Raw genomic sequence first — 26,213 nt, 5'->3', positions numbered from 1 at the left:
TCCACCTGCCCAGACCCTTGGTGTCAGAGGGCCCCCAACCTCATGGCCCTCCTTGCAGCCCAGCTTTCCATGAGGGCTTTTGCACATGTTTTTGTTGGTGACTCGCTGTGACTGAGGAAAAGCCTCCTTCTATTCCTTTTTTGTTTTCGTATGGCTTCTATTTTCCCTGGCAGAGGATGTTGGGCTCACATCCAATCCATGTTTGAGTTGTTCCCAGGGAAGTGACGTGCCATGCTGCTTCACCCAGCCTTGGGCCGCCGGGCTTGACATGCTCAACTGGGGGCAACGGAGCAAATTCCCAGAACAAGTTTTGAGAAAGATGATTCAAAGCTTTGCAGAGGATGAGGAAAGGTGAGAGCTTGTGGATCCTTGCTGCCACCAGGACTGGCCTGGGGGCACGTGGCAGGCAGAGGCAGGCTCAGGTGCACAGGGAGCCTGGGTGTTGGGGCTCAGGGTCTGCTCTGAGTGCCCCAGTGGGTACAGCTCAGGTTGATCTCTGAAGGCAAATGATGAGAGCTAAAGGGCAGCAGTGTGAGTGCCAAGAATGTGTGCTAGGCACAGCACATGCATGATCCCGTATGAACGACAAGGAGAACAGGGACACAGGTGGACGGCACTGAGGCTACATGCCGAGATGTGGTGCCTGGGAGGTAGAGCCAGAACCTGACGCAGTCCCACCGCTTTTTCAAGGAGATGCAGTGAGAAAGCAAAGGCAGGGTCTTGGCAGGACCAAGTGTGAGAGGAGGCAAGGCCTCCCTGTGGTCCTGCTCCCAGGGGATGGCATGTATCCTGGGCCCAGCAGCCTCCACTGTGGCCTCCCTGGCCTGCTCCAACTCACTCGGGGCTGCTCTGGGGACCCAGGTGCTTCCTGACCCACTTTTCCTCTTTCCTTTTGACCCCAGGTCCAAACTCTGCCCTGTCAATCATCCCAGGGGCTCCTAGGCTTCCCTACCTGACTACTTCACTGGGGCCAAACCCCCGCAGACAATCGTGGCTTAGGGCTGTCTGCCTCTGCACTTGGCCCATGGGCTACCCGTGAGCTTTCTCTTGTGTCCTCATTCCTTTGAGGGGGATGTCCTCGGAGCTCTGTCCTTAGCTCCCCATTCCTCCAGTATGAGACAGGGACTAGGCTTGAGTCACGGGGGACTGTGCTGTGTCACGCCCTGCCATACTAATGGGACCACTCTGCCTGTTGATGGCCATTGTGGGGCAGCCAACATTTGCCCTGGAGAAGCCTTATGGCAAACACCAGGCACCAAGGTGCACATCCCTGATGGATCCTGGGATCGGTTGACACTCAATCCACCTGCCCTCTGGGCCCTCTGGGCCCTCTGGGTCCATGCGGCAGCTGGAGGTATTGTAGACACTTTTTAAAAAATGAGTTCTGGTAAGAAGAAGGTGATAAATGGCTATTTGTCCACGTTGGGACCCGGAGGGGAGGGATGGCATGCCCTTACATAGGACTCCTACCCACAGCGGGGCAGCTGGCCACTCTGAGGGCAGTTTTGCACCTGCCTCCTGGCTGGAAAGTGAGTTCCCACTGTTCTGTCCCTCCCTGGGGCCCAGCACAGGGCTTGGCCCCACACAGACCTGAAGAGGTTGGTGGGATGACTGAATAAATTGACGCTGGGGTGCAGCAGGGCCCATGGGCAGAGGCTCCAGAGCCTGGAAAGGATGGGGTGGCCTTTCTGTGGCCCTCCGAATTGAGAGAGGTCTCAGAGGCCTGACACCACGGCTTTCCGTTCAGGGTTCCTGGTCACCCGCGGAGGGCTCAGCACCCCGGTGGACTCGGGGTCCCGCCTTAAGGGCGGTGCCCAGGAGAGAAGGAGGAGGGATGTCAGCCCCCTCAGACCCGCACCCCAGGCCCTCCCCACCACCTTTCCTTCCCTCAGGCCCTCTGTCTTCCCAGTCGCCCCGCCCCCTGCCCCTCTGTCCTAGGCGCAAGTCTCCGGGCCTGGGACGCTCGCCGCCAGCGCCCGCCCGCCTGCCCCGCCCCTAGCCCCCCGCTCCCCCCCGCCCCGCAGCCCCTCTGTCCACTCTCGGCTCCTCCTTCTCTTCCTCCTCCTCCTCCACGGGGGTGGGGAGCCGGCTCCGGAAGCCCCGGCGCCCCCGCCCCGGCCCCCGCCAGCGCTTTGGAGACGGCTATCCGCGCGGGAGTGCGCCACGCGGGGCCGGAGCGCCTATTAGCCGCCAGGGCCTAGGAGCGCCCCGACTACCCCTGAGCCCCTCTGGCTTCGGAGCCCCCCAGCACCCCTTCCCGGGTCCCCTCGCCCACCCTAAATCCACTCTCCCGCCCTTTCCCGGATTCCCTCGCTCACCCCATCCTTTCTCCCGCCCCTTCCTGGATTCCCTCACCCGTCTCGATCCCCTCTCCGCCCTTTCCCAGAGCCCCCAGAGCCCCTGACCCCCCGCGCCCTCCCCGGAGCCCCCCGCGCGTGCCGCGGCCATGGCGGCCGTGCGCGGGGCGCCCCTGCTCAGCTGCCTCCTGGCGTTGCTGGCCCTATGCCCCGGAGGGCGCCCGCAGACGGTGCTGACCGACGACGAGATCGAGGAGTTCCTCGAGGGCTTCCTGTCAGAGCTAGAACCTGAGCCCCGGGAGGACGACGTGGAGGCCCCGCCGCCTCCCGAGCCCACCCCGCGGGTCCAAAAAGCCCAGGCGGGGGGCAAGCCAGGGAAGCGGCCAGGGACGGCCGCAGAAGGTAAGAGCCCGGGGCAGGGCGGGGGTGTGGGGGGCTGGCATCTCAGGTGGGAACAGGGGGATTCGGCAGGGTCTGGCCACTCCCCAGTCTGCTAGGGGAGGAATGGCTGGCTTACTAATGCGCACGCGAGCCCAGATGCCTGGAGGGACCCTGTGCCAGGCCGAGGTCAGCGCTGGCGTGGAGGTACATCCAGCACCCGGGCGGCAGGGCCGCTTTTGGGGGCCGATGGCTCTAGGGTTGGTGCTGTGGTTGTACAGGTCGCTTATCCCCATTCCTCCAGTACACGACAGGGACTAGGCTTGAGCCACAGGGGACTGTGCTGTGTCACCCCCTGCCATACTAATGGGACCACTCTGCCTGTTGGTGGCACAGCTTCACGTCGTCCCTCCCTCCTGCCTTTGCCCTCCTACTCCAGGAGGTCTCACGTAGGTGAGAGGGTTTCAGGTGGTGGTGAGCACAGGGCTTCAGGTGGTGGTGAGCAGTGGGTGGTCCTACATTAGTACCGGAATTAGATGAGGTGATGCGTCACTGAAGCATTTAACCCACGGCCTCTTGCATAATCAGTTGTCAGTAAATCTTAGCTGTTTTCATCGTGGCCCTCTGGAAGGTGGCAGAGGGTCTTGTGATCCCTGTCTCCCAGGAGATTCCAAGGCACCATCCAACATTCCTGATGTCAGCAGCCCCTCCCCTGCCACCCCAGCTCTAGATCTTTCCTGGCTGCTTCCCACACCCTGGGCTCCCTGTGCCCCTCCTGCCTCTGGCCCTCCTTCTAGGCTTGCTCTCCTGGCTCTGGGGCACCGCTCTAGCAGCCCTGCATCCCCTGGCTGTCTGCATTTGGTAGCTTTCCTGTGTTTCTGCCAAACTCCCCTCATGCTCCCCACCTCTCATCAGGTTCTCAATAGCACTTGCAGCTCCTGCTTAGGGTCCTGGGAGGATTCCCATGGGGAATCCTCACAACCAGCCCCCGCTCCCTTTCCCAGACTCTGAAATGAGTGTGCAGCCACAAGCTCCCTACCTGTCCTTTCTGTCCTCTGTGTGATCCCTGAACCCCCCAGGAGTCCCTATCCTTCCAATCAATTCCAAACCCCTTACTTCTCGAAAGGGGACCACTTCCTCTTCTTTGGGCTTTAATACTCAACCAAGTGTCCCTTTTATTTGAAGCTTTTCTTGCCCCGTAGGAGACCCGGGGAAGGTCCTGGGCCCATGTCCCTTCCTTTGTATGGCAGTTGGCAAGGATGACCAGATGCTCCTCCAGGCCTGGATGGCTCAGTCACCTCTCTGCCCCTTCTGTGCCCAGAACAGAATAGTGGAGGAGTGGATAGTAAGGAGCCCCTATTGAGGTTTTGGCAGGTGGGGGGATGAGGGCCTCCCCCTGGGAACTGGGAACCCTATGCTCAGTCTTTAGAGAGGCTGAGATTGGTGGTCACAGCCCCAGACTTGCAGACAGAAAACCCGGGTCCGGATCCCAGTTTGCCACTTGGGCAAGTGACTTAACCTCTCAGTTTGCTGATCCGCACTGGGAACTGACAAGAGTCCCTGTGCCCAGGTTCTGGGCATCTAGAGAGAGGCCTCATGGGGGCACAGAGCTGGCTCTGTTCATTTGACACGAGTCTGCATCTTGGACAGTGCCTCCGGAAAAGACCAAAGACAAAGGGAAGAAAGGCAAGAAAGACAAAGGCCCCAAGGTGCCCAAGGAGTCCTTGGAGGGGTCCCCCAAGCCACCCAAGAAGGGGAAGGAGAAGCCACCCAAGGCCACCAAGAAGCCCAAGGAGAAGCCACCTAAGGCCACCAAGAAGCCCAAGGAGAAGCCACCCAAGGCCACCAAGAAGCCCAAGGAGAAGCCACCCAAGGCCACTAAGAAGCCCCCGTCAGGGAAGAGGCCTCCCATTTTGGCTCCCTCAGAAACCCTGGAGTGGCCACTGCCCCCACTCCCCAGCCCTGGCCCCGAGGAGCTACCCCAGGAGGGAGGTTTGTGCCGGGCTCCTCTGCGGTGATGGGGCTCTGACTGCCTGCTCGGGTGGAGGCAGGGAGTGGGAGGCAGGTTTCTGGGGCCCTGCTTCCTATAGACCTTCAGCTCCCCACTGGATGGGAACCTTGCTTTTGCTATGAATTTCACAATTTGATTGGTGGGCTCCCTCAGTGCTGTAGCCCCTTTTGGGTACAGAGAGGGCTTGGCAGCCTTTTGGGTGCGACCTCTGTCCCTCAGGCCCCTGCCCAGATGTCCCTGGGCTCTTAGCCCATGGAGTTCCCTCCTGCCTTCTCCTGCTAGGGACAGCTTTGTGGTAGGGCCTCCAGCAGCACAGTAGGCTCCCCAGAAGGTGGGCCCAGCTCTTTGGCCCCATGAGATGCCAGCAGGATGCTGAAGGCCAGAGGAGCTCAGGCCTCATTGGAGTGAGCTCGGCCTCAGGAGGGTGTCCACAGGCTCTGTGTGGGCTCTATGGGTGGCTGGTGGCCTGAGGCTCCCAAGGTGGTCAGAGCAGGCCTCCCGCCCACCTGCTTCTGGAACTCCTGTGTTGCAGGGGCGCCCCTCCCAAATAACTGGCAGAATCCAGGAGAGGAGACCCATGTGGAGGCACGGGAGCACCAGCCTGGTGAGTGGCCGTTGTCCACCTGGCCTCAGGGCCAGCTGCCCTGGCTGGTCGGACTGAGGGCTTCCCCAGAGTGGGCCTGGGTGGGGTTGTCAGGCAGCTACCAGCGCTTTCCCCTCAGAGCCGGAGGAGGAGACCGAGCTACCCACGCTGGACTACAATGACCAGATCGAGAGGGAGGACTATGAGGACTGTGAGTAGGGTCCTGCCAGCCCCACCTGGGTCGGACCCCTGGCCTGGGGGATGTGCCAATGGGCCCATCCCAGCCTTGGGCCCCACTCTGAGCCAGCCTCCCCCTCAGTTGAGTACATTCGGCGCCAGAAGCAACCCAGGCCACCCCCAAGCAGAAGGAGGAGGCCCGAGCGGGTCTGGCCAGAGCCCCCTAAGGAGAAGGCCCCAGCCCCGGCCCCGGAGGAGAGGATTGGTAGGATGAGGGGCAGAAGAGGGGGTGCCGTGGCCACGGGCGCTCTGGCCCCCTCCTAACCTCCCCGCCTCCCCAGAGCCGCCTGTGAAGCCTCTGCTGCCCCCGCTGCCCCCTGACTATGGTGATGGCTACGTGATCCCCAACTACGATGACAGTGAGTACCCAGCATCCCAGAGTCTGAGGGACATAGGCAGGTGGGGGTCAGGGCTGGGGTGTGGTCAGGAGCCAGCTGGGGCAACTCACCCACCTTGCAACCCCGCCTGTGCCCATGGTTACCTCGCTGCCCCTGCTGTCCCCGCCTGCCCACCCCAGCCACTGCCCTGTCTCCTCTGCCCTCAGGCTGGTCTTTCCTTGGCCGCTTCCCTGGTTCCTGCTTGGCTGTGACCCCCACAGGGGTGTCCCTAGGCATACGCTCTGCCCTGTCACCCATGTGGGTTCCAGCCCTCCCAGTCCTGTGCTCTAACTGGCTTCCCGCTGGCTCGTGGCCACTGCCCCACTCTATTTAGGGAGCCCGAGGGCTTTTGCCTCCCCGTTGCTCATGCCCCTGCGTCCCTGGAGCCCTCAGGTTCCCTTTCCTCTTGGGTGGCAGCCTGTGCATCGCCATTTCCCTGCCCCTAGGTCCCCATCAGTGCCTCCAATGTCTCCCCATCTCACCCCCCAGCCCACAACCCTAGGCACAGGTGCCAGTTGTCCCTCCAGGCCTTTCCCATGCCCTGGGCCTCGAGTCCTTTCCCCTGGCCAGATGCTCCTGGGAGGCCGGGCTGGTGACTTCAAGAGGCTCTTGCTCAGCTGCCCCCTGAGCTCGGGCTGCTCCTGACTCCTGCAAGACCCTCTCCCAACTCAGCTGTCCCCCATCTCCCATCCTCCTCCCCTCTGGCGCAGTCCTGTCCTGCTGAGCTCCTGTGGACCCAGGAGCTGAGGCCCCGCAGCAGGGTCAGGGCAGCCTCAGCTAGCTCTCCCTCCCCACAGTGGACTATTACTTTGGGCCTCCTCCACCCCAGAAGCCCGATGCTGAGCGCCAGACGGACGAAGAGAAGGAGGAGCTGAGTGAGTGGGACCAAGGACTTCCCGCACCAGGCCTGCCCTGAAGGCCACCTGGGGCCTGCCTGATCCACCCCACATGGTCCCCAAAGCCCAGAGCCAGGCTGACTGGCCCTTCCTACCTTGCACCTTCCAGAGAAACCCAAAAAGGAGGACGGCAGCCCCAAGGAGGAGACCGACAAGTGGTCAGTGGAGAAGGGCAAGGACCACAAAGGTGCATGGCTGGGGCTCGGGGCCTGGGTCCCTGTGGGGCATCTGGACTCCCGATTGCCTCCCGGGCCCTTGGTGCCATGTCCTCCCTTCATTGTCCCTAGAGCCCCGAAAGGGCGAGGAGGTGGAGGAGGAGTGGACGCCTACGGAGAAAGTCAGTAAGTGGGGGGCACAGGGGGGTGAGGGTGGGGGCCATAGGATAGGGGTGCTGGGACAAGTGACTGGCCCAAGGTCACAAACAGGACCCAGGCCCCCGGAACCCTTTCCTACTCTTAGATTCTTGAGGCCCAGAAGGGAGGGGCCCCAAGAGCCCAGGACAGCCTCGCTTGGCTGCCCCAGCCCTGGACCCCAGCCTGGCCTGCTTCAGGAGGGTGGCAGCTCCCCAGGGCCCCTAGTGGCTGGGCATGGTAGGGGGAGGACCTGGGGCCTTGGTGGGGAGTGAGGACCTCAGGTACCTTCACAGGTATCCCTGCAGGGCCATTGTGCAGACGGTCCCCATCTGGATGACATCTGTGGCTACGCCCTGGGGGACCTCTACCTGTGATTTCACATGTGTCCCCTGACAGCTGGGCATGGTCAGCCCATTCTCCAGATGGGGCAGCTGAGGCTCAGGGAGGGGAAGCACAGGCTGGGATTGGAAGCAGCTCCTGGCCTGGCTTTGAGTCGATTCCAGGTGGGCTGGTGCAGGGCACCAGGGAGCCACCAGCTGACCAGAGCTGCCCTCTGACTGGTGCCCCCGATGTGCTGGGAGTGGGCTCTGGGCTCCTTGGTTCTGTGTTTGGTGGAGGGAAGGATGGAGCTAGTGAGCCACCAGTCTGGGGTACGCATCCTCAGAGTGTCCCCCCATTGGGATGGAGTCACACCGTATCGAGGACAACCAGATCCGAGCCTCCTCCATGCTGCGCCACGGCCTGGGGGCACAGCGCGGCCGGCTCAACATGCAGGTGGGCATTGGGATGGGCCCATCTCCCAACTGGGATAAGGGACTCCTCCGCCCATGCCCAGCCTCCCTTGCCCCCTGGACAGACCGGTGCCACCGAGGACGACTACTATGATGGCGCGTGGTGTGCCGAGGATGATGCCAGGACCCAGTGGATAGAGGTGGACACCAGGAGGACTACCCAGTTCACAGGCGTCATCACCCAGGGCCGAGACTCCAGCATCCAGTGCGTGGCCAGGCTCATGAGTAGTTGGCAGGGGGGAGTGGCTCCATAGGCACGGCTCTGTGTCCCATTAAGGAGATTCCAGTGGGCCCTTCTTTGGCCCAGCCAAAGAAGGCCAAAAAGATCAGTGAGGGACTCACCCTGCCCATCCCCACTCCTCAGCCATGGTCAGTCAGCTCCTGTGTCCTGATAACACGAGTTTAGGGACGGACCACCTGCCCATGGCTATGTGATGGGCATAGGACCCAGGCTCAACACCTGGGCCGTGCGCCACCACCCTGCTAGCTCTTAAATTCTTGGGGCTCAGAAGAGGGAGGCTCAGGCCACCTGAGGGCCTGGGAGGGGGAAGACCCTTGCTCTGACCACTGTCCACTCCACAGTGACGATTTTGTGACCACCTTCTTCGTGGGCTTCAGCAATGACAGCCAGACATGGGTGATGTACACCAACGGCTATGAGGAAATGGTGGGCACCATGCCCAGGCTCTTGGCTCTGCTCCCATTGTCTGGGCGGGGGGTGGGCTCTCAGAGGGGCTGGCAGTACTGCTCTGAGGCCTGCCTCTCCCCAGACCTTTCATGGGAACGTGGACAAGGACACACCCGTGCTGAGTGAGCTCCCAGAGCCGGTGGTGGCTCGTTTCATCCGCATCTACCCACTCACCTGGAATGGCAGCCTGTGCATGCGCCTGGAGGTGCTGGGGTGCCCTGTGGCCCGTGAGTGTGGAGGGCTGGCAGGGGCTCTGAGGGGAGGTGGGGTGCTAGGGTGGGCCAGCCGGCACCCGGCTAAAGACAACCCCACCTCCCTTGCAGCTGTCTACAGCTACTACGCACAGAACGAGGTGGTGGCCACCGATGACCTGGATTTCCGGCACCACAGCTACAAGGACATGCGCCAGGTTGGGAGCGTATATCCTGGGGCTGGGGGTGGGACCTGTCTGTGGCTGACAGGAGTCTGTGCCTGGTGCTTCTGTCACTGGGCCCAGTCCCTACTTGTTCCAGGGATGCTGGCTGTCCCTCACCTTAGGAAGGAGGCCAGTACCTGGGGACTGCCTGAAGGGGTCATGCCTGTCCCTCCCCATAGAGCAGGCCCTGGAAGTGGAAGGGGCATGGTCAGTGGGGGACAGATTGCATGACTGATTCCACGTCCTCCCGCTCTGCCCCAGCTCATGAAGGTGGTGAATGAGGAGTGCCCCACCATCACCCGCACTTACAGCCTGGGCAAGAGCTCGCGAGGCCTCAAGATCTATGCCATGGAGATCTCAGACAACCCTGGGGAGCATGAACTGGGTGAGGGTCTGTGGGGGCCAGCAGCTGGCCTGTGCTGCTGATGTGCAGAGCTCACTGCCTCCCGCCTGTTCCTGAGCCCCTCTGGGGATTCTGGCTTGTCTTACAGGGCCCTAGGAGCCCCAGCTGTCCCCCAGACCCTCGGGTATGAGGTGGGTCTGGGTCCTTCCTCAGCTGCCCTGGGCCTCGGGAGATTGAGTGCTCACTAAGGATCCCACCCTTGCAGGGGAGCCCGAGTTCCGCTACACTGCTGGGATCCATGGCAACGAGGTGCTGGGCCGAGAGCTGTTGCTGCTGCTCATGCAGTACCTGTGCCGAGAGTACCGCGATGGGAACCCACGTGTGCGCAGCCTGGTGCAGGACACACGCATCCACCTGGTGCCCTCACTGAACCCTGATGGCTACGAGGTGGCAGCGCAGATGGTGGGTTGAAGGGTGAGGCTGGCCAGGGTCCAGGCAGCTGGGGGTTGTGGGGGTTTGGGTAGCCGATGCCTACCCTGCTGGCTCCCCACAGGGCTCAGAGTTTGGGAACTGGGCGCTGGGACTGTGGACTGAGGAGGGCTTTGACATCTTTGAAGATTTCCCGGATCTCAACTCTGTGCTCTGGGGAGCTGAGGAGAGGAAATGGGTCCCCTACCGGGTCCCCAACAATAACTTGCCCATCCCTGAACGCTACCTTTCGCCAGATGCCACGGTGAGGCTACAGCCTGGCTGAAAGGGCAGGAGGGAGCAGCTGGACCCTGGGGTCCTGGTGTTCTGGCCTTGGGGGTGGGGCTGAAGGTGCCTGAGCTCCAGAGGCTGAGGCTCTGGGGGTTGGGGGACAGGGGATCGTGCGAGTACTGGTGTGAAGCTTCATGGAGGGTGATCGGGCTAGGTTGGGGATGGTAGCCGGAGGCTGCAGCCCTGGCCTCACACGTGCTGGCCACTCCAGGTATCCACGGAGGTCCGGGCCATCATTGCCTGGATGGAGAAGAACCCCTTCGTGCTGGGAGCAAATCTGAACGGTGGCGAGCGGCTAGTGTCCTACCCCTACGATATGGCCCGCACGCCTACCCAGGAGCAGCTGCTGGCCGCAGCCATGGCAGCCGCCCGGGGGGAGGATGAGGACGAGGTCTCTGAGGCCCAGGAGACTCCAGACCACGCCATCTTCCGGTGGCTTGCCATCTCCTTCGCCTCCGCGCACCTCACCTTGACCGAGCCCTACCGCGGAGGCTGCCAAGCCCAGGACTACACCGGCGGCATGGGCATCGTCAACGGGGCCAAGTGGAACCCCCGGTCCGGGAGTGAGTCAGCCTGGGAGGGGCTGTGGGCGGGGCCTGGTCCGGAGAGGGGCTGACTTTGGGTCTGTGTCTGTCCCCGGCCAGCTATTAATGACTTCAGTTACCTGCATACCAACTGCCTGGAGCTCTCCTTCTACCTGGGCTGTGACAAGTTCCCTCATGAGAGTGAGCTGCCCCGCGAGTGGGAGAACAACAAGGAGGCGCTGCTCACCTTCATGGAGCAGGTGGGGTGGCTAGGGCAATGCCTGGGGAGAGGAGGCTGCACAGGCTCCTGGACGGGCGGGAGGGAGCAGCGGACCACATTGGACCTTCCTGAGGACCAGTACCCCTTACCTGCTTCCCTAGGTGCACCGCGGCATTAAGGGGGTGGTGACGGACGAGCAAGGCATCCCCATTGCCAACGCCACCATCTCTGTGAGTGGCATTAATCACGGCGTGAAGACAGGTACCTAGTGTGCACACCTTTACCCCATCTTTCTGAGGGAGGACCCCGCCAGAGAGGGTGGGGGAACTCAGCGAGCAGGCAGTTTGGGGAGCCTGGGGGCGAAACTCAAGAGAGGGAGGGCGGCGCCTGGGGGCGGGATTCAGGGGGAGGGCGGGGCCTGGGGGCAGGACTGAGTGGGAGGGTGGGGGCCTGGGAGGGGCGCTCTGGGGCAGCCGAATCGTCCTCCCTGCGCAGCCAGTGGTGGTGATTACTGGCGAATCTTGAACCCGGGTGAGTACCGCGTGACAGCCCACGCGGAGGGCTACACCCCGAGCGCCAAGACCTGCAATGTTGACTATGACATCGGGGCCACTCAGTGCAACTTCATCCTGGCTCGCTCCAACTGGAAGCGCATCCGGGAGATCATGGCCATGAACGGGAACCGGCCTATCCCACACATAGACCCATCGCGCCCTATGACCCCCCAGCAGCGACGCCTGCAGCAGCGACGCCTACAACACCGCCTGCGGCTTCGGGCACAGATGCGGCTGCGGCGCCTCAATGCCACCACCACCCTAGGCCCCCACACTGTGCCTCCCACGCTGCCCCCTGCCCCTGCCACCACCCTGAGCACTACCATAGAGCCCTGGGGCCTCGTACCCCCAACCACTGCTGGCTGGGAGGAGTCGGAGACTGAGACCTACACAGAGGTGGTGACAGAGTTTGGGACCGAGGTGGAGCCCGAGTTTGGGACCAAGGTGGAGCCCGAGTTTGAGACCCAGCTGGAGCCTGAGTTTGAGACCCAGCTGGAACCCGAGTTTGAGGAGGAGGAGGAGGAGGAAGAGGAGGAGATAGCCACTGGCCAGGCATTCCCCTTCACAACAGTCGAGACCTACACAGTGAACTTTGGGGACTTCTGAGATCAGTGTCCTACCAAGACCCCAGCCCAGCTCAAGCTACAGCAGCAGCACTTCCCAAGCCTGCTGACCACAGTCACATCACCCATCAGCACACGGAAGGCCCCTGGTATGGACACTGAAAGGAAGGGCTGGTCCTGCCCCTTCAAGGGGGTGCAAACATGACTGGGACCTAAGAGCCAGAGGCTGTGTAGAGGCTCCTGCTCCCCCTGCCAGTCTCATAAGAGATGGGGTTGCTGCAGTGTTGGAGTAGGGGCAGAGGGAGGGAGCCAAGGTCACTCCAATAAAACAAGCTCATGGCACCGACTGCTCACATTCTGAGGTGTCGGGTGGGGAGGAGGAGGGAGACCAGCTGGTGGGTGCATGGGCTATGGTTACTGTGGGCACCCCTGCAGGAGTCCCATACCCAGAGTGCCCAGGGCTCAAGGCTCGCATCAGCAAGTGCTCAGGCTTTATTTACAATGCCGACACTGCAGGGAATGAACAGCCTCCATCTGGGTCTCTCTGGTCAAAACCACTTTTTTGAGTCAGGGGCCCAGCCCCAGGCCTCCCAGGTCATCGTCCTCTGCCCCGAAGCCCGAGAAGCTGATGGGCTGGCAGGCCAGGCTGCGCAGGTTCACAAGGCAGGCGGTCTGCGTGGCACTGAAGTCAGGGACAGTCACCAACAGCACTGTCTGGTCCTCAGGACCTGCAAACAAGTCACATGGGACCCACTGTAGGTTCCAAGTAAGTCCTGCCTCAAAAAGAAGCTGCCAGAAATAAACAGGAGTCCCTGTTGGCACACAGTGGGGACACTGTGACAATAGGAGACCAGAGATTAGCCTTGAGAAGCATACAGGCTGGGAGCCATTCCAGCCCCTGCCCAGCTGGTGAGGCAGCTTGGCTCCCACAGTGAAATGGCAGCTGTGCAGAAGACCTCAGCTGTCCATCCCACAAGGGCCAGGGGGACTCCACAATGCAGGTTTTCTTCTCTGTGAACCTTGTCCCCAGGTGAGAGCAAATCAGCAAATCAGGCCTGGGCCCCCAGAAGACAAAAATTACCTCGGATGATTTTGGAGCCAAAGCTGGGGGTGTTGCCACAAAAGTAGACATGCGGGCACTCTGGGAAGATGAACGGGTCAGTTTTGTAGAAGGGGTAACAACCTGGAGGAGAAGGGGCAGCTCTGAGGAGGGTTCCGCCTCAGCACTAGCACCCTGCACAGGATGTGGGGCTGCAGCCCCTCCTCCCACTGCAGGCCAGTAGGAGACCCCCAGTGTGACAATAGGAGCACCTCCAGACATTGTCACAAGACCTCGGCCCTGCTGTTGCTGCCCGTCGGGGTGGGCAGCCATTGGCCTTAGAATTAAGATTCCAGAGTAGCTTCCAGAGCAGGTGCCAAGCCTCTGAACTTCTCCTCAGACAGCTCTCAGCAATGCTGGCAAGTGCAAACCCACAGGGGGACCCTGTGCACTTCAGGGTCCTGCCAGGCCTCCTGGCCCTCTGCTCCCACCCCATATGGCTGAGCTTGTTACCTAGAGTGTCAGGGGCTGTGGGGCTGATGTGACGGACCCGCAGGGTCCACTCCAGGATCTCCAAGTGATCCTCCATGCTGCTGTATCGGAAAATGTCACTCACGTTCTGTCCTGATGTCCCCAAAAATCTGCAAGGCAAAGCTCCGCTGACCCTTGGCTTTGGGTGCCACCCATAGTGATCAGCCCAGAGCTCATCTGGCGCTCTTGTGGGGATGCCCCAGAGAGAAGGAACAGATGCTAGGTGGGCCTCTGCAGCCCTGCCACCTTCCTGGGCCCTCCCTCCCCTCCCTTCTTTGTGCCTCCTGAGGCAAAAGGCTGGGTCAGACTGAAGTGTGGCTGTGCCAGCTACCTGACTCCATCAATGGTGGCCTGGTAGGGGTTGGTGACCAGCTGGAGCGTGGAGTAGGCAGTGGCCAGCGGGAACATGCAGGGGTGGAGGGGCTGCTGGGGGAGCGTGTAGTTGGTGGGATCAAACTCGCCTGGCATCACGTCCACGGGCACTGAGGCCTGGAAGGCACAGGGCAGGGAGAGCTCACAGGGCCCCAAAGGAACCCCCTACCCCAACTCCAGCCACTCCCCCTGCCCTCCTGCCTGCCTTCTGTTGCCCAGTGGCAGCTTTGAAGACTGCAATCCCTATCACCCCTCCAGCCCCCAGCTCGCTCACGCTCAGCTGCAGGAGGATTTCATCCAGCATCTTAACAGCCTCCACGCTGGCTGCCTGGGTTTTCTTGGTGAGGTATTTGGCCTGGAATAGAAGCCCAGGAGGCCATAAGGCCCAGGTGAGTCCCAGGCTCAGAGGAGAGCAGAGCCCCACCAGCTGGAAGATGCAGTTGTTGTCCCATAGACCCTCACTCCCTTCTAGCCTCCCACCACCTTCAGCGAGGGCCTGGGCACGAGGAGCCCCATTGCAGGAGGCCCCAGAGTCACTGCAGGGCGCTTCCCACCGACCTGCAAGACCCCACAGGGTACCCAACTCGCCATGGGGAAGGAGGGTCTTACAGGCTTGCAGGCTCCTGGGCTGGGGCTGAATGCAGCCAGGTGGGCTCCATACCTTATTGATAGAATCCCTGCTCTGGGTGCTGTGGCTGAGGAGATTGCCAGCGAGGATAACCCGGGAGACGTGGGCGGCGCTGCACTGCTCCCCTTCGTCCCCAAGCTGCCCTGTCACCACATCCACCAGCAGCTGCGTGCCCAGCAGGCTCTCACCTCCACCTCCACCCAGGCCCAGGCCGGACACCAGCAGCACGAACCTGCAGGAGAAGGTGGGGTCCTCCAGGGTGCTGAGAAGGGAGGCAGCCCCTCCTAGGTGCAACTCAAAGATTCCACTGACCATGAGCTGGTTCCAGCCCCCGAGAACCGCTGCTCACCTATCTGTGTCAAGTGGGGGTGCGGGCTTCTGGGGAGCAAGGTCAGCAAAGCAATAGTCCTCTACCAGAAACTTCCCGTCGTCTCTCACGGAGCCAAACACAGCCAGGACGGTCCCTGAGGAGCAGTGGCATCAGGCCTGAGCAGGGAGCCCCAGGTGCTACCACTCCTTCCAGTCACCCCAACGGGCAAAACAAGCCAGTTCTCCACAACCACATTGGTGAATTCTCACCTAGGACTCCAGGATGCATGCCTGCTTCCTGGAGTCACTGCCTTTGGATGGAGGTGGGGAGACCCATCTCCCAGCCAGGTCTCACCCAATCTGATGGCCTCCAACCGCCTGGAGCCTCACCTACCTCCTCAAGAACACACGTGTGCCCGGCCACACACCCCCACTCCCCCCAGGCTCCCCACTCACACCATCCCTAACACACCACCGCTGGGCTTTTCACCTGCATCACCCTCATCCCCTCATTGGGCTCCCTACCTGTAACCAGCTTTGACACGTCAATGGTGCCTTTTAGTTTGATACGCTGCAGTTCATCTTCCAAGACCAGCTCGTCATCTGGGTGTATGTATTTACTCCGAGGAGGCTGGGGGAGCAGGTTGTGCTGGAATGCAGAGACAGGAGGTATAATCTTGGGGCCAGAGCCCACCAAGGCTCTGGTGTTAGTGAGCTGGCACCGCAGCCCCCACCCCTCTGGAGCCCATTGTCTCTGAACCTGCTTCCCTACAACCCCGCCCCCAAGGAGGTGTTCTAGTGGGAGGCCAGGTCTGCCTGGCGGCCCTGCTGTGTAGCACCCTGCCTCACCTCCTCGCTGATCTCCCGCAGGATGGAGGGCTGCAGCGGCATGGCCTTAAACAGAGTGCCCACCACACAGCACTTCTCCTCAGGCTGCAGTTCACACAGCTTCTTCACTCCCACTCCACTGCCTGGGACATGACGGGTACAGATTCAGAGATGAAGTAGCCCCCCCGCCCCGCCGACAGAGGCCATGGAGGCCCTGCCCAGCACTCCACGAGAGCCCAATCACAGGGCCCTGGCCCTTGCCAGGAGAGAACATCAAGTGCAAGGACCCCCTGGACTTCAAGGTGACAGTAAAAAGTGAGTCAGCCACAGGAGACCAGGGACTCTGGGTGTGGTTGGGCCCTGGATGCCAAGTGTCCTCATGAGAACAGAGAGACAGACACACAGACGAGGGAGTGTGAAGACGGGCAGAGTGGAGTGACGTGGCCACAAGCCCAGGAACACCAGGGAGGAGGCCAGGAAGGACCCTCCCCTCGGGCCTTCAGAAGGAGCCAATCCTGCTGACATCTGGATTTCAACTTCTGGCCTCCAGAGCTGCCAGAGAGTAAATGTCTGTGTTTTTCTGTTGTTTTTGTTTTTGTATTTGTTTTTGTTTTGAGGCGGAGTCTCGCTCTGTCGTCCAGGCTGGAGTGCAGTGGCCCGATCTCAACTCACTGCAAGCTCCACCTCCCAGGTTCATGCCATTCTCCTGCCTCAGCCTCCCGAGTAGCTGGGACTACAGGCGTGTGCCACCATGCCCAGCTAATTTTTTTTTTTTTTTTGTATTTTTAGTACAGACAGGGTTTCACCGTGTTAGCCAGGATGGTCTCAATCTCTTGACCTTGTGATCCGCCCGCCTCGGCCTCCCAAAGTGCTGGGATTACAGTCGTGAGCCACTGCGCCCGGCCATGTCTGTTGTTTTAAGTCAACCAGTTTGTGGTGCTTTGTTACAGCGCCTACAGGAAACTAATACAAAGTACTGCTTCACTTATACCTAAATTACAACACTGACTCTTAAAAAGAAGCATGCCAAGTCTCAACACAGCCCTGCCCCACAAATAACTGCCATTTTCTTTAAGACTTTAGATTCTTCCACCCCACCCTCCACCCCCACCAAATGCTTCATCCTCTGAGACCAGAGATACTCAAAATGCAGACCTCAGATCCCCTCCACCCATTCCATTCCCGTGGAGTCAGGTGGCTTTGTTTACCCAGGGCACCTGGGCACCGTCTTCCCCAGCCCCTTTCCGGGATCCTGGGGATGAACAAGAACACATAGGAGGGGCTCGGCACTCTCAAGAAGAAAGGTATGGAGAGTCAGTGAGGGCAGGAGGGAGGAATACAGGTCCCCACACAGCACAGATCCAGGCCTGGAGAAAACACCAAGGAGGTGATGGGGCAACGCGGATGCCAGACCAGCCCCTTAGTCTAGCTGACTCCAGCACAACCTGAGCCCCTGCTGCCTGGGAAGAACCAGGAACATTCCTCAAATCTACACCCTAGGGATCAGACAGAGGCGAGCAACTCAAAACAAGACAAGAAGGATGCCAGCAGCAGAGAGAAATGCAACAGACTCCACATCCTCACTTATCCCACTCTTACTCTCCCCCAGGTGGCCTAAGCACTGTACATGTAACTCAGCCAACCCTGAAAACGTGCCAGGAGTAGATATTATCACCCAACTGATGCACAGAGAGGTTAAGCAACGTGTTCAAGGGCACACAACTGGGATCCAAGTGTATGCCCCTGAACACTGGGCAGAATGACATCCCTGTAACCGATAGTAGGACATGCTTCCACCCAGGCAATGTGCTGGCACGAAGATCAAAACTAGACATAAGGGCCAACACTTGCCCCCACTCAGCCCACTGGGTATAGGCAGGAGAACGACAACAGGCCATAAACAAGTAACTCGCCACAGTGACAAGTGTTGTGAACAAATGGTGAGCTGAGGTAGAAAACGGAGGCCCTCACTGCGAGGTGGCTTCAGGTGGCCCCTCAAAGAATATAACACTTCAGCTGACAGTGGGGCTTAGATGCGTCCATGGGAAGACGAGGGAAAGAGTGTGCCAAGTGAAGGGAAAAGCCTACAGCAGGAAGGTCTGGGCAGGTTTGGGGAACAGGTGAGTGGAAAGACCAATTTGGAGAGACAGGCTGAGCTTCAGTGAGGATGCGCAGGCCACACGGAGAAGCCACATGTAGGTATTCAGGGTGGGGGCCAGCACCAACCACCAGGCCTGTGAGCGAGTGCTACTGCTGCCCCGCTGCTATCAACACATTCATTGTGGCAGCTGTTTGGTTTCCTGATCAGTCTGTGGGCACAGTGAAATCGCTGTTGTCCATCACTGGGGAGCTTTTTTGACAGCTCCAATAACTGGAAGAGAAATGTACGACCAGAGGAGGTGCTGCCGGAAAGAATCTAGAAGGTGGCATTGACATTGGGCCCAAGTAGTAACTGAGCTCTAAAAGGAGCCAAGGAAGGTGTCCCGAGGGCTGAAAGGGAAGTGAGGAAAAGCTACCAGAGCCGCAGGAGGGAGCCCCTGATTATGTGGCAGAGGAGAGGTGAACAGCACTTTGTCTCAGGAAAACAAAACAGAAAACATCCTGATATGATTTGGCTCTGTGTCCCCACCCACATCTCATCTGGAATTATAATCCACACGTGTTGACGGAGCGACCTGGTGGGAGGTGACTGGATCGTGGGGGTGGATTTCCCCCATGCTGTTCTTGTGATGGTGAATGAGATCAAACCATCATGCAATCTGATGGTTTAAAAATGGTTGGCAGTTCCCCTTGCTGTCTCTCTCCTGCTATCATGTAAACGTGCCTTGCTTTCCCTTCGCCTTCTGCCATGATAAGTTTCGTGAGGCCTCCCCAGCCATGCGGAACTGTGAGTCAATTAAACCTCTTTTCTTTATAAATTACCCTATCTCAGGTAGTTTTTTATAGCAATGTGAAAATGGACTAATACCTATCCCTAATGAATTTGATGTTCTAGCTAGATTTCTAGGCCCAGGGTTCTCCTGCCTGCCTACAATGAGAGTTGATCTTGGCTTGGTATGGGATGAGATGGGCTTCTCAAAGCTCCCCAGGGGATTCCAATGTGCAACTAGGGCTGAGATCCATTTTGCCTGGTGCCAAGGACAGTAAAAACGAGTAAGACCTGGTCTCACCTACAAAATCCTCAGTTTAAAAATATAATAGGAGATGGATTTGAAAACTACCTGGAAAGCCACTCTTATGTTAAGTGGTAGGAATGGGGGAATGCAGCAGCACCTAAAACTCAAATAAACTCAAAGGGGGAGATGGGGGTCCCTGCTTCACCACCAAGAGTAATCCAACTGCAGGAGAGATCACCAGGGAAGAAATGGGGGCAAAGAACAAGGGTTGTGTTGGCCAGGCCACTTTATTAGGAAAGACAGAGAGCCCAAAGGACAGGAAAATTAATGGCCAGCAAATATGGGGGCCAGGAGGAGAGGCAAACAGACATGAGTGAACAGAGGGGGTCCCCTCGAGACCAGAGAGTGCATCCTCATCAGTCTTGGCTCCTGGTGCCTGGCGCCCAGGCTTGCCACACTGAGGGGCTCTCTGGCTACAGCACAGGCAAATACCTGAATAATCTGCACTGAAGATAGGAAAACCATTTTCCTCTGCCAGGGAAATAATCGCCATCACCGCCAGAGCTAAGTCCTTATCTCCAACCAGCTTCTGAACTAAAACTAACTCCAAACCCACAAATTACTTAATTTAATCCTTGTTACTATCTTAAGAAGAAACTGAGGGAAAAAGAGGTTAATTTTCCCAAGGTAACAGGAAGTGGGATCAATCAGATAAAATGTTCCCATTCTCTTGCAGAACATTTCTAAGTTCTGGGCTGCCGTGGGGGAAGCACCTTCCCAAACTCTTACTTACCCCAGTGCTGCTGGGCCCGGTTCTCCAGGAAGGGTCTCATTTGGATGAGGCGGGTGGCATAAATGTGGGCATACTGCCGGTTAAAGCTGCGCTCTCCTAGCCGGAAGGGTTGCGAGGAGTTGGTGTAGGTTGCCACTGGCACCCGGGCAAAGGTGGCATTGTTGGCTGATGGTGGGGACAGTAGAGTGTGGGCCCTCTGAGCAGCCTGCTCAGAAAACATGGCCACACTCCTGGCTTGCTTGGTCCACACAGCTTCGCCCAGGCCAAGGAGGTTCACTGCGAAAACACAAAGGCATTCCTGCTGCCCCTGTCCATCCCCCAAAGCAGCAGCTCTCCTGGTGTCTCACTGCACCCAAAGGATACTGGGAAAAGAAGGGGAACAGCTGTAGTTGACACCAGACATTGTGTCCACTTGGAAATTTATCATGTCTGGATACCGATGTCTCACCCTGTAGTGGTCATCCAAAAAGAGAAAAGGAAAGCTAGGAGTGTTTGTCCCATCTGGAGTTCTCCCCGAACCCTAGACTCAGGTGTCCTGTTCCATCTAGACAACTACCAGGGTCTCAATCAAGTTCAGCGTGCCACAAATGGAATTCCCGATCTGCCTCCATCCAGCTCTCCGGCACCTGCCTCATTTCCGGACATGAGGCCTGCCTTATTAAATAAGCCTTCTGTGAAATAATAAGCCTATGATTAAATAATAATAAAAAGAACTAAACCAAAACCAAAACATGAATCAGTTACTGCTCTGCTCAAAACTCTCCAAAGTGTCCTCATTTCATTGAATAAGGCCCCAAGTCCTTACAACTGCCTATGATATCTGCTCCACTGGTCCTCCCCGCTCCTGGTTCCCACTCCTCCACCTTGGATCCCTCCCCACAGCAGGGGGCCTCTGAACTCTTGCTTGCCCCTCTCCCATATACTTATAGGGCTCACTTGCCCATCTCCTTTAAGTTCTTACATCTTTACTCAAATGTTACCTTGCGCCCTGCCCATCTGATTTACAACTGCAACTCTCCCCAGTACTTCCATTGTTATTGTTGTTTACAACATTTACCTTCTAACAAACTGTATATTTTAAATGTATTGTCTGCCTGCTCCAACTAGACCATAAGCTCCAGGAGGGCTGAAATTTTTGTCTTATGCCACCAGCCACCTAGGGCTACGAAGTACAGGAGATGTGGTGAGTCCAACTGTGATGTTTGGGTTGGACACACAACGGATTTCTAAGAATAGTACAAAGAATATCCCAATAATTTTTTCACATACTATTGAAATAATAGTTTGGATATATTTATGGATTTACTCCAATTGATTTGTTTCGTTTTACTTTTTTCGTACACCTACTAGAAAGTTAAAAAATTCCCTAGCGGCTTGCAATCTATCTCCACGGGACAGCACTGGCCTGGGACACAGGCTCCGCACACGTGTCTAACGAGTGACTCGATAGGAGCTTTTGGCTCAAACGTGCTTGATGGCGGCAGCAGCCAGGCCGCGCTACTCGGGATGGGGCCGAGGGCGCCCTGGGGGCTGCCCCAGTCACGGCGGGTGCCCCGGCTCGGATCCAAGCGGCAGCTGCGGGACGTCCGCCAAGACACCAGCCCACCGCCCCAGGAGCCCAGCCTCGCGGCCTGGAACCGCCACCCCCAGCTGACCCCGTTTGCCCGGACCCCACTCACCGCGCGGCGCGCCGCATCCCGCCAATCCCCGCGCGCCTTCCCCGCCCATCGCCGCAACTCGCCAATCCCCGCGCGCCTTCCCCGCCCATCGTCTCACCTCACCAATCGCTGCCCTCCTCGCCCCGTCCGTCACCAGGCGCCGCATCCCGCCGACCACTGTGCGCTCAGTCCCTGGTCGCCCAGAGAACGCGGAGCCACACCCTCGGTTTCCTGGGCAACGCGGGGCGGGGGCTCGCGGGCCGGCGCCGCGGGTCTTGGTTTGGCGGCCGCGCGTGCAGGGGTTGGGCTGACGGGAGGTGACGGCCTCCAGTGGGCTGACCGCGTCACCCCGTCAGGCCCTGCCCAAACCGCCCAGTGGTCGTCACCCCGCCAGATCTCCCAGTGGTCGCCCGCCGGCCTCCTTGGTGAAGCCCCCAGCGTCCCAGCTTTCCCCGCAGAGCTGCCCACTTGTAGCGATGGCGACACGCGAGGAGGATCCCAACAGAAAGAAGGCCCAAGGCCCACAAACTTGGCCGGGGAGAAGTAACTCTTCCTGAAGGGATGGCGCGGGGTCTCGGGATTCCTCCCGTCCTGCCAGCGTCTGCGCCCGGGAAACGCATTGGCGGTTTCGGGGTCCTCCCCAGCCTGCCCACAGCTGCACACCAGCTTCCAGCCCAACACTCCCCAATCTCCAGTATCCTCGTTGTCCCCGTTACTCATACTCGTTCTTACCACCACGTCTTTCTAAGTGCTGTCTCCCACTTTGGGAATACTTTTTTTTTTTTTTTCCATCTCCACTAATTTATAGAATTCCTCACCCCATCAAGAGACGCTTCCCCACTAAGCTTCCCGGGCTCTTCCTGCCGCGCACTGATTCTCCCAGGCGTCCTCTGGCGCTACTGTTCTGCTCCTTCCCTGGGCCTGTTTCCTAAGTCCAGGTCTTGTCTCCGCAACGAGTGGATATTAACACTCGTTAATTATTATTTAATATTTTAATTTTTGTTTTTGTTTGTTTGTTTGTTTGTTTGACGCAGCGTCTTGCTCTGTGGCCCAGGCTGGAGTGCAGTGGTGCGATCTCGGCTCACTGCAGCCTCGAACTCCCAGGATCCAGTGATTCTCCCGCCTCAGCCTCCCGAGTAGCTGGGACCACAGGCGCGCACCACCACGCCTGGCTACTTTAAGTTTGTGTGTCTGTGTGCGTGTGTGTGTAGAGACAGGATCTCCCAATGGTGCCCAGGCCAGTCTGGAACTCCGGGGCTCAAGTGATCCTCCCACCTCAGCCTCCCAAAGTGCTGGGATTACAGGCATGAGCCACCACGCCCAGCCTTATATTTTAATTTAAAATGTGATATTTTAATTATTAAACGCCTTTGCAACTGCTTTGAGGTTATGACACATTAATTCACCTGCTCCTCAAATAATCCTTTGGGTCGGACACAGTGGCTCACGCCTGTATCCCAACATTTTGGGAGGCTGAGGTAGGAGGATCACTTAAGCCCAGGAGGCTGAGGTTGCAGTGACCTAAGATTGCACCACTGCACTTCAGCCTGAGCGACAGAGCCAGACGCTGTCTCAAAGCAAACAAACAAAAAATCTTTGAAGCATGAACTATTATTTTTCTCCCACTTTACACGTGAGGAAATTGAGGCAGGGAGGGCAAGAGAGGTCATGTAGCTAGTGAGTAATAGCTGGGATTCACACAAAGACAGCAGGACTCTTGCTGGTAAGGCTGTACTGTTCTGAGCCTTCACCTGAAACATTGTACATGTATTGGGCAAACAAATAATTTTACTTCTTCCTTTCCAATTCAGATGCTTTTTATTTCTTTTTCTTACTGATTACTCTGGCTAGAACTTCCCATACTATGTTGAGTAGAAGCGGTGAAAGTGGGCATGTTTGTCTTATTCCTGATCTTAAAGGGGAAGCTTTCAGTCTTTAGCATTAAATATATTGCTAGCTGTGAGTTTTGGGATTTGGCCTATGGATTTTATTATTTGAGGTAGTTTCCTCCTATTCTTAGTTTGTTGAGCTTTTTCTTCTTTCAAAAGAGTGTTGAATTTTGTCAAATACTTTTTTGACATCAATTGAGATGACTGTGTGGGTTTTTTTTCTGTTAATGTGGTCTATTACATTTATTGATTTTTATGTTAAACCATTCTAGCATTTCAGGAACAAATTCCACTTGGTGGAATTACAAACCAAAGTTACAATAATACTAGCTTTTACTGTATTCTCTTTTATATAATTAATTTTACTTTAATTGCCCCTGAATTTTCCTTTAACATAGATCGTTATTTCTCCCCTCCAAGTACTAACCAGGCCCAACTCTGCTTAGCTTCTGAGATTGGACACATTCAGGGTGGTATGGCCATAGATGAGATCTTTATTCGTTTATTCGGCTTTTTTTTTTTTTTTTTTTTTTTGAGACAGGGTCTTACTCCCCAGGCTGGAGTGCAGTGGCACAATCTCGGCTCACTGCAACCTCCGCCTCCTGGGTTCAAGTGATTCTCTTGCCTCAGCCTCCCAAGTAGCTGGGATTACAGGCATGTGCCACCACACCTGGCTAATTTTTGTATTTTTAGTAGAGATAGGGTTTCCCTATGTTGACCAGGGTGGTCTCTAGCTCCTGACCTCAAGTGATCTGCCTGCTTCAGCCTCTCGAAGTGCTGGGATTACAGGCATGAGCCACCTTGCCTGGCACTGAACTCTTGAAGTATCCTGTGATGACTCCCCAGTGGTGTGCACACAGGGCTGTGGCTTTCAGGGGCTCTGCAACCCTGGGAGAATGAGGCCATCTGGGGTACCAGCCCACCCCCAAGTCCATCTGCACATTTAATCGAGGGCTGCAGGGTACTGCCCCATAGGTATGCCCAGTGGTTCTGAGTTAAATCAGCTTTGCAAGGGGCTTGCTCTGGGCTGACCTCAGAAGAGGAGGCTGGAAGGGTTGGGTTGGTGCTATCAAGAGGTTGTGTAATTCAGACATCCTCATTTTAAGCTCCTGGATATGTGTGGGACACAGAAACTTCCAGGTGCGAGGACTCAGGTTGCCCATGAGCTCTCCCGGCTGTGTGCAGCCAGTTGATTCTCCTGGAGAGGGAGCCCCAGACCCACAGCCTCACTGCCTTCTGCTCTGCTCTGAGGTCTGTCGCCACAAAGGTCAATAACAGGCTCAAACCCAGCTCCACCACCTCCCAGCTGTGTGTAACCTTGGACAGCTTGCTTAACCACATGGGGCTAATACTCATACTGTATTGGTTGGGGTTAGGTTCTATTGTGAATATGAAAGACTTCAAACAACAGCAGCTTCCATCAGGTGGAGTTTGTTCTCTTTGTGTAGCATGCAATGGGAGGTAGAGGTGTGTGATGCTGCCATATGTCAGAGATGCAGCCAGACCCAGCTCATGGCTCCCCCATCCTGTGGCTGTGGCTCTCATCTTCATAGCCCCAGGAGGCTGTGTGCCAGCTGGGTGTTAGCCAGCGGGTTGGAGGGAGGCACAAACATCTGTCTCTTAAGGAGAAAACTGCCACCACACCTAGTCATACCTGCCAGTGAGGGAGGCTGAAAGTGTAGTCTTTATTCTGGGGCCAGGGGTGTAACTACAGACTCAGTCATCACAGAGCGTGAGAGGGCACCGGACTGCCACGTGTGCACTGTGCCCAGCAGCTGAGTGCCTGGGGCAGAGGAGCTCAATGGCCATCAGGTGCTGTCGATATCCAGTCTAGTCCTGCTTCACAGACAGGAAACCGAGTTCCAGACAGGCACACAGAGAGGGAAACTGGGCCTACTCCTTGACCTTGGCCAAGGCCTCCCCCAGCTGTCCTGTCCCTACACCTCCACACCCCCAGCTTTTCCATCTAGAAGATTCTAGAAGGTTCACTGCAAAGGAAGAGGTGGGTGTGTGCAGACCTACCCATTCCTTATGTTTCTCCAGCTTAACCAGGCCTCTGCACTCTTGTGCAGGAAAATCAGAACATGGGGGAGTCCAGGTTCAGGCTGGGGCCTCTCTCAGCCTGTCAGGGAGGGTCAGGACTGAGGTGGGCTGTGGGCCAGCAGGCGCCCATCAGTCCCTGACAGTTACACTGGACAGCTAAGCTGGAGAAGCATGTGAGTCACATATTTCTCATGCCAGGGCAGAAATTTAAGAGCCTGTCTTTAACCTTATCAGTGGTGTTAACTCAGCTAAAGAAAGAATGTGCAGAGAGAGAGGGCTGGCAGGCTGGGACACAGCAGGAACTGGGGCCCAGGTTGGAGTCTCAAGAGGTTGCAGGATAAGATCAGAAAATACAACACAAAGCTGGGCACAGTAATCCCAGCACTTTGGGAGGCTGAGATGAGAGGATCCCTTGAGGTCAGTTCAAGACCAGTCTGGACAACATAGCAGGACCCCCTTGAACTCTACAAAAAAGAGAGAAAACACAACACAACAGGGGCCCGACCCATGCCAACAGGGAAGGAGCCTTTGGGGAGCAGCTCTTGCTGCGCACCTGGGCCAACTTGGCCAGCACTGACCGTTGGAGAGGCCACTCACCCCCACCCCCTCCCTGGGCAAGGCTGAGGCTCTTGAGGGGTAGAACATCAGGCATGTTGGGGACATAATCAAAAACAAAAATCTCCTGCCAATGCAGAAAACCTTTCCACAAACGAAGAGAAAGAAACATTTAATTATTGAATAGGCATTAAACAGATTGCGATGCTCATCACAGACAATCTGCTAATAAATTGCAAAGGCAGAAAGAAGTCTCACACTTGTATATAACCAGGTGCAACCCATCCCGTCCACGTTCTCAAGGGAAACGTCACAGGTGCTCAGGTAAGAGGACTTGACAGTACCAGTGGTCACACACAATTCTCTGTAAATCCCCAGGTAACTGTGGTGGCCATCTGGGTTTGCCTAAAGGAAAAAAAATAAATTCGTTCGTTTAAGACTGGAAGTGTGTTTGCAACTTGAG

At 57.5% G+C, this 26,213-nt stretch overlaps 2 protein-coding genes across 5 annotated transcripts; one reads left to right on the top strand and one right to left on the bottom strand.

The window, feature by feature from the left end:
* Positions 1-1,752: 1,752 nt before the first annotated feature.
* Positions 1,753-12,331, top strand: AEBP1 (AE binding protein 1). Of its 2 annotated transcripts, none has more exons than XM_024249480.3 (21): positions 1,753-2,699; positions 4,326-4,667; positions 5,219-5,290; positions 5,409-5,480; positions 5,589-5,711; positions 5,788-5,865; positions 6,681-6,758; positions 6,889-6,966; positions 7,067-7,120; positions 7,797-7,906; positions 7,989-8,128; positions 8,506-8,590; positions 8,694-8,838; positions 8,935-9,020; positions 9,288-9,411; positions 9,635-9,831; positions 9,923-10,102; positions 10,340-10,691; positions 10,773-10,912; positions 11,034-11,133; positions 11,368-12,331. In XM_024249480.3, exons 1-21 carry the CDS (start codon positions 2,447-2,449, stop codon positions 12,030-12,032), a joined length of 3,474 nt encoding a protein of 1,157 aa, XP_024105248.2. In that variant the 5' UTR covers positions 1,753-2,446; the 3' UTR covers positions 12,033-12,331. The 2 variants fall into 2 exon arrangements, with proteins under 2 accessions (XP_024105248.2, XP_024105250.2); XM_024249482.3 differs by having other exon boundaries at positions 2,041-2,699; positions 11,490-12,331.
* A 127-nt stretch (positions 12,332-12,458) lies between these two features.
* Positions 12,459-21,338, bottom strand: POLD2 (DNA polymerase delta 2, accessory subunit). Of its 3 annotated transcripts, none has more exons than XM_002818001.5 (11): positions 21,285-21,338; positions 19,606-19,881; positions 15,718-15,839; positions 15,394-15,517; positions 14,909-15,023; positions 14,593-14,791; positions 14,206-14,286; positions 13,891-14,048; positions 13,542-13,669; positions 13,071-13,172; positions 12,459-12,717 (listed from the first exon to the last, which is right to left on the bottom strand). In XM_002818001.5, the coding sequence occupies exons 1-11, from the start codon at positions 21,331-21,333 to the stop codon at positions 12,557-12,559; spliced, it is 1,515 nt and encodes a 504-aa protein (XP_002818047.1). In that variant the 5' UTR covers positions 21,334-21,338; the 3' UTR covers positions 12,459-12,556. The 3 variants fall into 3 exon arrangements, with proteins under 3 accessions (XP_002818047.1, XP_054415230.1, XP_054415229.1); XM_054559255.2 differs by lacking the exon at positions 21,285-21,338 and adding an exon at positions 20,663-20,682; XM_054559254.1 differs by lacking the exon at positions 14,206-14,286 and having other exon boundaries at positions 21,285-21,337.
* Positions 21,339-26,213: the final 4,875 nt, after the last annotated feature.

Source organism: Pongo abelii, chromosome 6 (assembly GCF_028885655.2).
Source record: "Pongo abelii isolate AG06213 chromosome 6, NHGRI_mPonAbe1-v2.0_pri, whole genome shotgun sequence".
In the NCBI taxonomy this organism is placed as follows: domain Eukaryota; kingdom Metazoa; phylum Chordata; class Mammalia; order Primates; family Hominidae; genus Pongo; species Pongo abelii.
This window is presented reverse-complemented; position numbering and strand designations above follow the sequence as displayed.

Coding starts and splice junctions, on each gene's coding strand:
- AEBP1 (XM_024249480.3), top strand. CDS start 2,447: ATGGCGGCCGTGCGCGGGGCGCCCCTGCTCAGCTGCCTCCTGGCGTTG. Junction 4,668..5,218: donor GGAGCTACCCCAGGAGGGAG/GTTTGTGCCGGG, acceptor CCTGTGTTGCAG/GGGCGCCCCTCCCAAATAAC. Junction 10,692..10,772: donor GTGGAACCCCCGGTCCGGGA/GTGAGTCAGCCT, acceptor GTCCCCGGCCAG/CTATTAATGACTTCAGTTAC.
- POLD2 (XM_002818001.5), bottom strand. CDS start 21,333: ATGGGCGGGGAAGGCGCGCGGGGATTGGCGGGATGCGGCGCGCCGCGC. Junction 14,049..14,205: donor AAATCCTCCTGCAGCTGAGC/GTGAGCGAGCTG, acceptor TGTGCCTTCCAG/GCCTCAGTGCCCGTGGACGT. Junction 13,670..13,890: donor GCCACCATTGATGGAGTCAG/GTAGCTGGCACA, acceptor TTTGCCTTGCAG/ATTTTTGGGGACATCAGGAC.